General features: G+C 35.0%; 2 protein-coding genes across 2 annotated transcripts in view; one reads left to right on the top strand and one right to left on the bottom strand.

The window, feature by feature from the left end:
- Window positions 1-1077, top strand: part of hs6st3b (heparan sulfate 6-O-sulfotransferase 3b) — a 71212-nt gene extending 70135 nt beyond the window's left edge. The window contains exon 2 of the mRNA XM_067410026.1: window positions 363-1077. Coding sequence (XP_067266127.1) covers window positions 363-1077 — 715 coding nt within the window. The remainder of the gene's footprint in view (window positions 1-362) is intronic.
- A 7981-nt stretch (window positions 1078-9058) lies between these two features.
- Window positions 9059-11524, bottom strand: LOC137036105 (2-oxoglutarate receptor 1). Its single transcript, XM_067410073.1, has 2 exons — window positions 11391-11524; window positions 9059-11155 (listed from the first exon to the last, which is right to left on the bottom strand). Exons 1-2 carry the CDS (start codon window positions 11391-11393, stop codon window positions 10151-10153), a joined length of 1008 nt encoding a protein of 335 aa, XP_067266174.1. The 5' UTR covers window positions 11394-11524; the 3' UTR covers window positions 9059-10150.
- Between the last annotated feature and the right edge of the window lie 1677 nt (window positions 11525-13201).

Here is a 13201-nt window from a genome sequence, read left to right as displayed (position 1 = left end):
TCAAAACACTGCTTTATGAATCTTTTTTTTTTCAAATCAGTGGTTCAGAGCATGTATCAAACTGCCAAAGTCACGCCCCCCCCGTGGTGAACCATTGAAATTTCAAAACACTTATGACGTAACGAAGCCTCGTTTACTGAAATCACGTAACTTTGGCTGTTTGATAGATGAAGGTGAACGAAAGTCTTACGGTTGTGGAACGACATGAGGGTGAGTAATTAATGACCAAATTTGCATTTTTGGGTGAACTAACCCTTTAACCTCTAACCCTTTTTCTACAACAGGAATTACAAAATAAAAAATAAAGAGAAAATTAAATAAAAGTTAACTTTATTGAAGTAACGTTGTGATTATCATTCCAGGAACTTCTACTATATCACCATGCTGCGAGACCCTGTGTCACGTTACCTGAGCGAATGGAAGCACGTTCAGCGTGGTGCCACCTGGAAGACTTCCCTTCACATGTGTGACGGCCGCTCTCCCACACAGGACGAGCTGCCCACCTGCTATAACGGAGACGACTGGTCGGGGGTCACTCTAAACGAGTTCATGGACTGCCCTTCAAACCTAGCCAACAACCGGCAAGTGCGCATGCTGGCCGATCTCAGCTTGGTGGGCTGCTACAACCTCTCCACCATGAACGAGAGTGAACGGAACCCCATTCTCTTGGCCAGCGCCAAGAGTAACTTGAAGAACATGGCTTTCTACGGCCTGACGGAGTTCCAGCGCAAGACGCAGTACCTGTTCGAGCGCACTTTCCGTCTGCGGTTCATTTCAGCCTTTACGCAGATCAACAGCACACGTGCTGCCAATGTGGAGCTGCGCGACGACATGCGCAGCCGCATAGAGCAACTGAATTTCCTGGATATGCAGTTGTACGAGTTTGCCAAGGACCTCTTCCTGCAGAGATACCAGTTCATCCGCCAGCGTGAGCGGCAGGAGGAGAGATTGAAGAGGCGAGAAGAGAGACGCTGGCTCAGGGAGCGCCGAGTCAACCAGAGCAAACAGCCTAGTGTGGAAAACCAACCTCAGGTCACCACGACTGAGGACTATGTCAGCCAAGTGGTCCGTTGGTGATACCTTTTGGAAACAAGCACTAGAACACAGAGAACATAACAGGCCACCTGAGAAAGAATAGATCACATTTTGGACTTTTTCAGTTTAGCACTCTAATGAGTTTCTTTTGTCATGAAGGCTGTTGCACTGGGGAAAAAAAATCATTGCCTTGAGCAGTATTTTTGTCTTGTTTTCTAGTAAATATTATCTAAAGAAAATGACATGATAAGCAAAAATGCGTAAGATATTTAGAATTTTTTTTAAAGGTGCCCTAGAACTTTTTTTAAAAAGATGTAATATAAGTCTAAGGTGTCCCCTGAATGTGTCTGTGTAGTTTCAGCTCAAAATACCCCATAGATCTTTTTAAATTAATTTTTTAACTGCCTATTTTGGGGCATAATTAGATACGAGCCGATTTCAGGTTGCGGCCCCTTTAAATCGCGCGCTCTCCGCCCCCTCCCGAGCTCTCCACTCGATCACAGCATAAACAAAGTTCACACAGCTAATATAACCCTCAAAATGGATCTTTACAAAGTGTTCGTCATGCATACTGAATGCATGCGTCGGATTATGTGAGTATTGTATTTATTTGGGTGCTTACATTTGATATTGAATGAGTTTGAGGCTATGCTCTGTGGCTAACTGGCTAACACTACACTGTTGGAGAGATTTATAAAGAATGAAGTTGTGTTTATGAATTATACAGACTGCAAGTGTTTAATAATGAAAATAACGATGGGTCTTGTCTCCGTGAATGCAGTAAGAAACGATGGTAACTTTAACCACATTTAACAGTACATTAGCAACATGCTAACGAAACATTTAGAAAGACAGTTTACAAATATCACTAAAAACATCATGTAATCATGGATCATGTCAGTTATTATTGCTCCATCTGCCATTTTTCGCTGTTTTCCTTGCTTGCTTACCTAGTCTGATGATTCAGCTGTGCAGATCCAGACGTTCTGCCCCTTGTGTAATGCCTCGAACATGAGCTGGCATATGCAAATATTGGGGGCGTACACCCTGACTGTTACGTAACAGTCGGTGTTATGTTGAGATTCGCCTGTTTTCCGGAGGTCTTTTAAACAAATGAGATTTATATAAGAAGGAGGAAACAATGGAGTTTGAGACTCACTGTATGTCTTTTCCATGTACTGAACTCTTGTTATTTAAAGGGATAGTTCACCCAAAAATGAAAATTTGATGTTTATCTGCTTACCCCCAGGGCTTCCAAGATGTAGGTGACTTTTTTTCTTCAGTCGAACGCAAATTATGATTTTTAACTGCAACCGCTGCCGTCTGTCAGTCAAATAATAGCAGTGATTGGGAACTTGAACAAAAAGAGTCGAAAAAACTTCCATAGACAAATCAAAATTAAAACCTGCGGCTCGTGACGACACATTGATGTCCTAAGACACGAAACGATCGGTTTGTGAGAGAAACCGAACAGTATTTATATAATTTTTACCTCTAATACACCACTATGTCCAACTTCGTTCAGCTTCCGGCTAGTGAGGTCGGATCGCACTCTGACAACGGAAGTGATGTCTCGCGCTCATTGAAGTATATGGGCGAGACATCACTTCCGTCATCACAACGCTTTTTTTGACCTCACTAACAGGAAGCTGAACGAAGTTGGACATAGTGGTGTATTAGAGGTAAAAATTATATAAATAATGTTTGGTTTCTTGCACAAACCGATCGTTTCGTCTCTTAGGACATTAATGTGTCGTCACGAGCCGCAGGTTTTAATTTTGATTTGTCTAAGCAAGTTTTATTCACTCTTATAGTTGAAGTTCCCAATCACTGCTATTATTTGACTGACAGAGGGCAGCGGTTGCAGTTAAAAATCATAATTTGCGTTCGACTGAAGAAAAAAAGTCACCTACATCTTGGATGCCCTGGGAGTAGGCAGATAAACATCAAATTTTCATTTTTGGGTGAACTATCCCTTTAACTATGCCGATATAAATTCAATTTTTAATTCTAGGGCACCTTTAAAGAATACATTTAGAATTACTATAATTTTCTAGTTTTAAGCATAAAATCAAACAGAATTTACTGATAATTTATTATTATTATTACTGTACCTATAACCATTAATAGACAAAGTAATAATAAATTGAAAATAAATTCCAACACAGAGCTTCAACAACCATAATGAAATGACCCTTCACAACAGCTAATTCTTTAAAATGAACTCTGCTAGAGAGCAACATATGGCACCTTACTCACCTGCTGAGTACTGAAAACACCATCTCTGCGTTGCTTTTACAACATTTCAAATCCCTCAGTTCTTGCTATCTCCAAAAAGCCAAGACAATGTTGGTTCTTATTTTATTACAAGCTCTGTTGTGTTCTCTTTTTGCCACCAGACTTTCCTCTGCATTTTTCAAAAAAACGGGTGATTCATGTCTCGAACGCCCCCAGGTGGTTCGTCCCAGTATAGCTCATAAACCCTGCCCTCTCCATGTAATTTAATAGGATGTGAGACAAACTAAACAATTAAATTACTCTTCAAATATTTTTTTTTTCAAACTTTTTATTTTTATTTTTTTTTTTAATGAGTTTGGTTTTACTAATTTGATGCAATAAAAATGGGGGTGTGACATCATGATTGATAGCTGTGATTGACAGCTTCTCTGAGCAAAGTAGTCACTGTGTCACCAACAGACTTTTCGGGAGGATATTGAAGCTTTAACTTTAATATCTACATTTCTGTTTATTTCACACCGACATAATGAGTTCTTCTGCGAGAGTGTGGGCGGGGCCTTGATAGTGCGCGGCTGCACTTCATGCTCACTACTGCACAGAATAGGGTCCCGAATCAGCACAAGATGTCAGCGTCATATTGGAACATTGGCGGCTTTAAGAGACTGGAGGTGCGCCCTTCATATTTTTTACAGTCTATGGCGCGAATGAGTGATGTTTGTACGCAATTTAGCATGAAAACCATCCCATCAAGTCTAAAATATAAAGACTTATAAGAGGCTTATAACACTTATAGTAAATCAGGGTGACAAAAACACGTTTTGGAAAGAAGTACTGATGTTGTAATCTTGTAACATTACAAATATGTTTGCTCTCACTTTTGATCAATTTATTGCCTACTAAAAAAAAAGTTAATTAAAAATCTTACTTTTCCCAAACATTTCAACAGTAGTAGAGTAATATATTATTCAATTTACACTAAAAAAATAGCTCTTTAAACAAACATAAAAAAATCATGGAAAGGATTTCCACATGATTAAGTTGCTTTATTTCAGCATTATGCTATTCTGTTATTCCAATTTAATGTACTTACGTTGGGTCAACTTAATTTATTAAGGTTGATTCAACTTATTTATTGTAGTTGGGCACAGCTTAATTTAATAGTGTCAGCTCAACTAATTTGCATTGTTTTGGACCAACTCATTTACTTAAGTTGATCCAATCTATGCAATTTAAGTTAGCCTAACAAAAGTGCTTGATGCTGAAAGAAAGCAATTTAATCACCCCAAAATGATTTAATAACATTTATTCAAAGAATAGCTTTTGAGTGTTAATGAATTAAAACCTTTTTACCATACACTCAAAAAAAAAATGACACTTTAAACTAACTCAAGTCAATTATGGACAGTGTTTCCACACAACCAACTTAGTTTTTATTAACATTAAAGGTTCATTTTTACTCTATGCAAAATCCTTGAGTTGTGACAAAACAACTGACTAAGGAAGAATCTATGTAAAAAAATCCAACTTACTCAATTCAATCATGGACAGTGATTCCACATGATTGAGACAAGTAAAATCCAGTAGAATCAACCATGTTAAATTAACTAGAATCAATTGTGTTAATTTAAAATAAAATAAATAAAAAGCAATAAATAAATAAATACATAAAAAATAAATTGGTTTCATATAGGCTACATTGATTTTTACAATTAATTCTTCTTATTTAATTTTGTGATTTATATAACTTTTGTGATGTTTTGTGTTAGAAATCTAGATGTGATACTGGATTCATCCTAAATTGCATTAACCAAAAACATTGTAAAGCCTAAATTGATCATAAGTCCATTGGTGGCAATGGTTTTACACTCAACATATGCTTACAGTGCTTTTGGAAAATGCAACCCAGAACACTACCACATTGATTATATTCTTATTAAAGTAATTTAAAAATTTGTTAGCAGGTCCTCAACCCAAGCACAAGTGCAACACTTCACCACAATGGTAGCCTAAAACGAAAACTATTAATTAACAGAAACTTTTAAATACCAACATAATAGAACAGTAAACATTAAAAAGTCTTTCCATTTTCTCATCTTCTTAAAAACTGCTTAAAATAACACTTTATTTCAACTTTTACACTCCTAGTTCAGCCCCTTCGCAAAGCATGATGGGAAGTGAAAATCCTGTTTGACTGAGTCCTGGTTGGGTTTACTTGATTGAAACATGTTATTTTAGTATAAAAACATCAAGTTAAGTCAAAAAGTAATTGTTTCAACTTAATTTAACATGAAGCAATTGAATTTGAACCAGAAACCTGATACAATGGTGTTGAATCAAAATAAGTAGTTTAAATAAAGTGAACAGCATCAAAAAAATAAAAAATAAAATTCAGTGTAGTTTTGTTTGATAAAATTCAACTTAATATCATAAAAGTGACTAAAATACTGTAAAACATGACAAAATACTGACTGAGAAAATTGATTTTTTGTTTGTTTGTTTTTACAGTGTGTTTTCTTAAGCTGCTGATTCTTTTGAAATTTGAGGCTGCAATGTATATAGACTGCAATCCAAAAGCTGAAAAAGGTGGATCTTTGCTCGTTCGCCAAGCAACATATTTGTGAAGGAACAAACACTACACCACAGAGTTATATAAATGTACAACACTGGCAATGTGAGGGGTGTACACTCAAGCTGTGTTCTTGCATTCAAAAACAGCTAGAGAGAGTGAATGAAAAGAAAAAAAAATGCTGACAAGTTTTTAATGTCCAGGCCTGTTGCCAGTAGAGATTTTCAGAAGACACTCTCTCTGAGCTCTCTCTCTTTTTTGTTTTTTAAAGAAGCAAACTTAAAGCATGGAGACAGTTTGTACTGAGAATATGTAGTCTCTGGTAGTTTCTCAATGATACGTTGTACAATTCAGGGTTAGCAGACGCCACCACAACAAGAGCCTCATCTGCGACATACAGTAATAGCAGAGAAATGTCGCAGTTACTACTGTAAACGGTGTAAGAAATTTAAAATGTTTTTTTCTTGATTGTTTTCTTTTTTGTCAAATAGGATTTTTTTGGAGAATGAGTTGCACAACAAATTTTTTTATACCAAAAAAAAAAAAAGAAAAAAAAAAAGATGGACAGTGTTCTTCATGTTTTACAAATGCAAATAAAAGTTTAAACAAAACAAAACAAAATAAACAGACATCCATCCTGTTCACTAAGCCATAACTGTAAAAAGGGGACTTCAGGTTAATGAATTGTTTGAAAATTCTTTTTGACATTGAGATTGTGTGTTAAAAATGTAAATTAACTCATGGCATGAGAGGGTTTGCAAATAATGAACTGATGGAATGTGAAAACACATCACGTTTGTACGCCCCCTAAAGGTGGAAGAAAATTCACATTACAAAAAAAAAAAAAAGTCATAAGATTGCTCCCAATTATGGTGGTTATAATACTTCAGCTCTCGTTTGACTTGGAATGGAGCAGTATAAAGACTTTGGGAATGGTTGTACACAAGACATATCCAGTATGGAGCTACATTATGCAGCAAAAGAGTTTTTAGGAAGACTATGAATGGATCAGTATTTGTGTATCCAGTGCTGTTTCACACATTTCTGTAATCCTCATTAAAACTTTTACTGTCTGGGAGAATATTTCTGAAGCCAGAACTTCCAAGTTACATGGAATGAAACGTTTGTGGTCTTTAAATCCTTGAACCAAAAAGAGAAGAAAAAAGAGAAGCCCTTTTCTGGTCTGTGGTTTGTAGCACCTTTTAAAAACTACATCCTGTGTGCAAATGAATAAAAGATGTAAACACATTCGAATTTATGATTTTTCTATACATAAAGGCAAATAAACTGTCTGTATTGCTCATTGTGGTTATGGAAAACATGGGAATGCTACATTTACAGATCAAAGTTTTGGAATGCAGTAGCAGAAATATATGATTTTAGACTAAAAACACTATAGAAGTTTAATGTTTTGTTTTCTTTGTATATGTTGCTCCATATGTTTTAACTTGAATCTGTGCTGCTATTTGTGTGTTTTTTTAATAATTATTATTACTTTAGCTTTTATTGTGTGGCCAAAAGAGGTTTGTGTACCAGTGCAAGTTTGTGTGTATCTGTGTGTGTGTGTGTGTGTGTGCGTGTGTGTGTTCTGAAATATCAGTGTTGCAATGTATTTTAATTGCTTTGTTCACTTAAGTGCAATATGATATTAAAAAATAACTCCTTATGGGAAATGAAGATCTTAGCACATGTTTTGGTTTGTTTGATAAATATTCATTTAGCCTTAATATTATTAATTTTATTAATATTCACATAAAGTACTATAAAAAAATACAACAGACACACACAGAGGAAAATTGTTAGCTTTATTAGATAAAGATTTCTTAAAAAAAAAAAAAAAAAAAAAAAAAGATGCTCAAATATATATTTCTTTAAAATGCATAATTATATTGACCCAGGGCTGAGACCATAAGCTTGTTTATTTCACATTATGTTTTAGTTCTGTTCGAAGGTCTGTTTGCAGGTGCCATTTGGTTTGTACATGTATTTTACAGAAAGGGAAAAATCTCAAAGGTGCCATAGTCATAACTTTCTCTTTGTGATTCAACCACTAGAGGGCAGAGAAGCTCTACCAATGTTATAATGTTACCCATTGTTTATATATACAGTGAATACCATGTGTAAACCCTTTAAAAATACATTTCTGAATTTATTACAAATAAAATGGGGTTTGATCTTAATTTAACTCTGACTAAACTAAAAACACGCAAACAACTGTACTTTTCACATTTTTATTGACTATTTTTTTTTCATTGGGTGACAAATTTGATTTTTTGTTTTTTCTAAATTTAAATAGGCAACTGAGAAACGTTACTAAGAGCACCTTTAAAAGAAAGAGTTGGAGTGACCTGCTAGAAAAGGGACATGATTTTTTACCTGCACTAGGAAATGACACATTTCATGTAATTTGGCAGGATAAAAAGATGTCAGATTATTAGACAAAGACTGATTCATCCACCGGTCACCTGAAAACCATTTTTCTTCTCAAGGTCTGCAGTGACATATCCTGAGTGTCAAAGTGTTTGACAGAAATGGTTTCATCCAATTGTTAGGTAACTGTCAATTGAAACAGTTGAAAGTAGTGCTCCTTTAGAGTCTGAACTCAGACATTTAGAATTCTGATCTGCACACTAGTTGTTCTTTTACAGTATGATGTCTTCTGTCTGTGTTCTGATGGTGTATTTGGCAGTGGGGCAATTAAAAATAAGCTCATTTAATAGATGGTTCTGACAGTCCTTACAAACATCACAATGGAGCAACACAACTGAAGAACAGAGAACAATTTTCATTGTTGATTCCTGAAAAATGACTGAACTGAAGGAATGTTATATAGCTGCTTAGTTCCTTATTGCAATGTTATAGTCATCTCACTCCTACTGAAGTACTTCTGGGATTCAGATAGCTTCCCATAAATACCATTGTGTTTCCTCATCTGTGAAGATTATTAATCATTCTGGTAATCAAAGGATGTCTTGTTTTGTGTGGCCACTCATCCGTGGGGTGGCGATTTCCCAGCAAGAGTGGATGAAGTCTCATGGATGAGTGGAGAAACTTGTTTACTTAATAGAAAAGCATCTGAGCCAAATGACCCACATTCATTTCTAGATTGTTTCAAGTTAAAACTTATCTATATATAGTATTATAGGACACATATTTTTTGTCCTTTGTATTTAATGTTTTTGTTTTTTTTTTTTTTTTTTTTTTTTAGTTTTCACCTTATCAACAATAAAAATACAAAGGTTTACATTTGAATAAAGTTTTTTTGAATACATGTTATTAATTGTTTGACAGTAATATATGGTATACAGTATATATGTTCATTTAAACATTTCTTAATATTTACAGAACAAAATACACAAAGCCGCTGTAATACAGTTAAAATACTATTACACACTATTTTACATTTTGTACAAGTCTATAACAGTATATTAATATACATATATACACAAGATCTGGGTAAATTAAAAAAAAAATATATTTTTTTTAGCAAGGAAGCATTTACTTGATCAAAAGTGACAGAAAAAAAACACATTTATTTTGCAATTTTTTAAAATAAATGTTTTGAACTGTCTATTTTTCAAAGAATCTTGAAAAAATGTATCATTTTAACAAAAAAATACTAAGCAGCAAAACTGTTTTCAACATTAATAATAAAAAGAAATGTTTCTTATCCAAATCAGCATATTAGAATGATTTCTGAGAAACATGTGACACTAGATGTATTGGAAAGTACAGCTTTACCATCACAGGAACATAATACATTTTAAAATATATTCAGTTATTTTAGATTGTAACAATATTTCACATTATTTTTCACTTTTTTTTCTGGGTCAGTAAAAAAAAATAAAAATAAAAAATTAGCAAGGATGCATTAACTTGATCAAAAGTGACAGAAAAAAAAAACATTTATGTTGCAATTTTTTAAAATGTTTTGAACAGTCTATTTTTCAAAGAATCTTGAAAAAATGTATCATTTTAACAAAAAATATTAAGCAACAAAACTGTTTTCAACATTAATAATAAAAAGAAATGTTTCTTATCCAAATCAGCATATTAGAATGATTTCTGAGAAACATTTTTACCATCACAGGAACATAATACATTTTAAAATATATTCAGTTATTTTAGATTGTAATAATATTTCACATTATTTTTCACTTTTTTTATCAAATAAATGGCACCTTGTTGACCATAAGAGACTACTTTTGATACAAAAACATTAAAAAAAATATCACTGATTTGATTTGAAACTTTTGAAACGGTGTGTTTGTCTATATATATACACACACACACACATATTGACACAATGTATTAAATCCTCAAGAGGTCTGTCTTTGATGTATTGTTTGGTGTGTGGATCACAGATATGGTGCTGCTCGTATGTTCCCTCCTGTGCACAAAGCTCCAGAAAGCCTGTTGAAACTTATCTCCAGCCAGGGTATAAAGCGCTAGGTTGAAGAAGGTGTTGAGGCCGGCCAGGGGTCGTGACAAGATGTAGGCCGCATGGATGCCTCTCCTCTGCATGCACGGCACACCAGTGCTGCGCAGGCTATCCACCCTCAATACACGCATGATATGAAATGGCAAGAAGCACACCACGAACACCACCAGAGTCAAAATGGAAAGCATGCGAACTCGAGAACGACTCGGCCTGTTTCTGGATACGCTGCTCCCCAGAGCACCTGCAATGTGAGTGTAGCTCCAGCACACCACCAGCAACGGCAACACATACCCAAACACGGTGAGTATCCAGCCGTACCACCACACCACCAGTGGATCATTACTGGCAAAGTCAACGCATTGTGTCATGTTGTCCTTTTGCAGTAAAGTAATCATCCCCAGCATCGGGCCGATCTCCACAAGCGAAACGGTCCAGACGGCCAGACAAGCCAAGATGCCCCATCTTTTCCTCCGGATCTCAGCAGCCTTCAGTGGATGCACCACTGCGACGTAACGGAAGATGCTGAGGCAGGTGAGGAAGAGGATGCTGCCGTAGAGGTTGTAGTAGAAGCAGAAGCGAATGAAACGACACATGAACTCCCCCAAAGTCCAGTTTCTGGTAATGTAAAATTGGACCAGCATAGGTAAACTCAAAGCATACAGCAGATCAGCTACTGCCAAGTTCACCATTATAATGCTGCTGCTCTTCCAGGGTCGGAGCTTTGCCAGGTAAATGATGACTGCCAGGAAGTTTCCCACAAATCCAACTACAGAAATGATGCCATACATCACTGGCAGATAATAACTTTTTATGTATTCATCAATGGGAGGACAGTCAGTTGAATTCATTTCCAGGCCTGCCAAAATTTTCTGTTGCTTCTCAAAAACAAATACACAGAAGTGACCGTTTTAGATTATCTTGTATATTAAATGTATACGAATCATCTTTTGAATCGATTTGCCAAAAAGATTTGTTCAACTTATTCATCATCGAAGAAGTCGAATGGCATTTGGCTTGTTATGAAAGAGTCATTGAATCATTTACACAGCTGATTCACATGACGAACGAGATGTATCAACATAAAAGCATTTTACATTAATATTCACTCACCATGATGAAGGTTTGTTGATCCCTCACTTTCTCCTCGGGTTAGTGTTCAATACTCAGTGCAGTACCATGAATGCGCAGTCATCAGCAGACTTTCATTGATTGGTGGTCTCTATCAATCGTCATCTGTGTTTTTGTATTGTCTGGATTCACTCCCTAGAAACAAATGCATGAGTCACCATGTCCACCACAGAAGTGAGCATTATCCCTTGAGTTACTATTTAACATTTCCTGTAACTTCCTAATACACTCACATTTCCTGAAACATTTTATGAGAAACTTCTTTATAGCACACAATATAATGGAGTAAGGTCTATGAGATTAATAATTTCATAAAAGTTCTCTTAGTCCCACCTGCATTTCTTGTCCAGTGAACAAATATGTGCAGTGCTTGTTTGAAAATTATTATTTTTGCATAAGTTTGTCCAGTGACATAAATCAGTGACAAGTCAGAGATCAGAGATGACTCGGCAGCTAACAGTTTCTGTTTGCAGCTAGCAGTATTTTTAACAAAGTAAGACACATACTGTAAGTAGGCCTATAGGTATTGATAAAGAACCATTATATTATGTTTCATTGAACCAGGAAGTTTCTGAACACACTTATGGAATGAGGAAACAGCAGGACCAAGAAACAGTCAGGCCTTCATCTTCTTTATTCCGTGTGAAATATGTGTTCAGTATTCAACCGAAGGTTCTCCCTCAGGGTCTCTTGCTGTCTCATTTGTATTGAGATAAACACAACACATAAAATATCTACTGACTACAATGACATTTGAATAATGGATAAAACTAGGCCCTCTGAATAAATTAAATAAATTAATTTGATCAAAATGTAAAAACTGAGATGCATTTTTCCCATGATCCTTTGGTGAATAGAAAGTTTTAAAGAACAGCTTTTATTTTAAAACAGAATTTTTTTTTGTGAGATTATAAATGTCTTTACTCTCACTTTTAATAAATCCCACACATCCTTGCTAAATAAAAATAATAGGTAACACTTTATTTTACAGTGCCATTGTTATTACTCAAATAAGTACTGAGTACTATTAATTAAGTACATGTACTTACTATAGAGTTAGTTAGGGTTAGGATATGGTTTAGGGTTAGTTACTTGTAGTAGCATAATTTACTGTTATTACTACAGTAAGGACATTTAGTAACGTGTAACTATGGCACTGTAAAATAAATTGTTACCAAATAATATTTTATAATCTCTTTCAAAAAGTCAAAATGATTTTTTTTTTAAAAAAAGGCAAAGTAAACCTCTGTAAAAGTAATGTAGCCATAATAAGATCTCATTTAGGCCTACCATTTATTTCATCCCTCAATTTATAATGCATAAATTTCCATTAGATGATAATACTAAACACATATTGCTCAAAAACAAACAAACAAACAAACAAACAAACAAAAAAAAAAAACAGACCATTTGCATTAATATTTACTGTGAACCAAGTGTTACCACTAGATGGCGTGCAGTATTCATTTTCCCCCCTAAATACCCAGTTGACAGTTTTAAAGATACAGTATTAAAAATCCCAAATTCAAAAAAAATAAAAAAAAATAAAAAAATAAAATAAAAATCCATGTGGTTGTCTTTTCCCATCAAATGTCATTTTAGTTCTGGATGAACCAGTGAAATAACTCCAGCAATCTACACTCTGATTACTGAGAACATACCGAACCCAGCTTCCAGACAACTGTTTTCCCCAGATCATGATCCGTCCTCTAGAACTGGCAGTTAGACATTTTGTTCCCAATACCTGGAGAGAGGCTGACTTTAAGATGAAGAAATGCTTCTTTATGAAATAT

The sequence above is a fragment of the Chanodichthys erythropterus genome, chromosome 14 (genome assembly GCF_024489055.1).
Source record: "Chanodichthys erythropterus isolate Z2021 chromosome 14, ASM2448905v1, whole genome shotgun sequence".
Classification (NCBI taxonomy): Eukaryota; Metazoa; Chordata; class Actinopteri; order Cypriniformes; family Xenocyprididae; genus Chanodichthys; species Chanodichthys erythropterus.
Note: the sequence above shows the minus strand (reverse complement) of the source record. Positions and strands in the feature narration are given on the sequence as shown.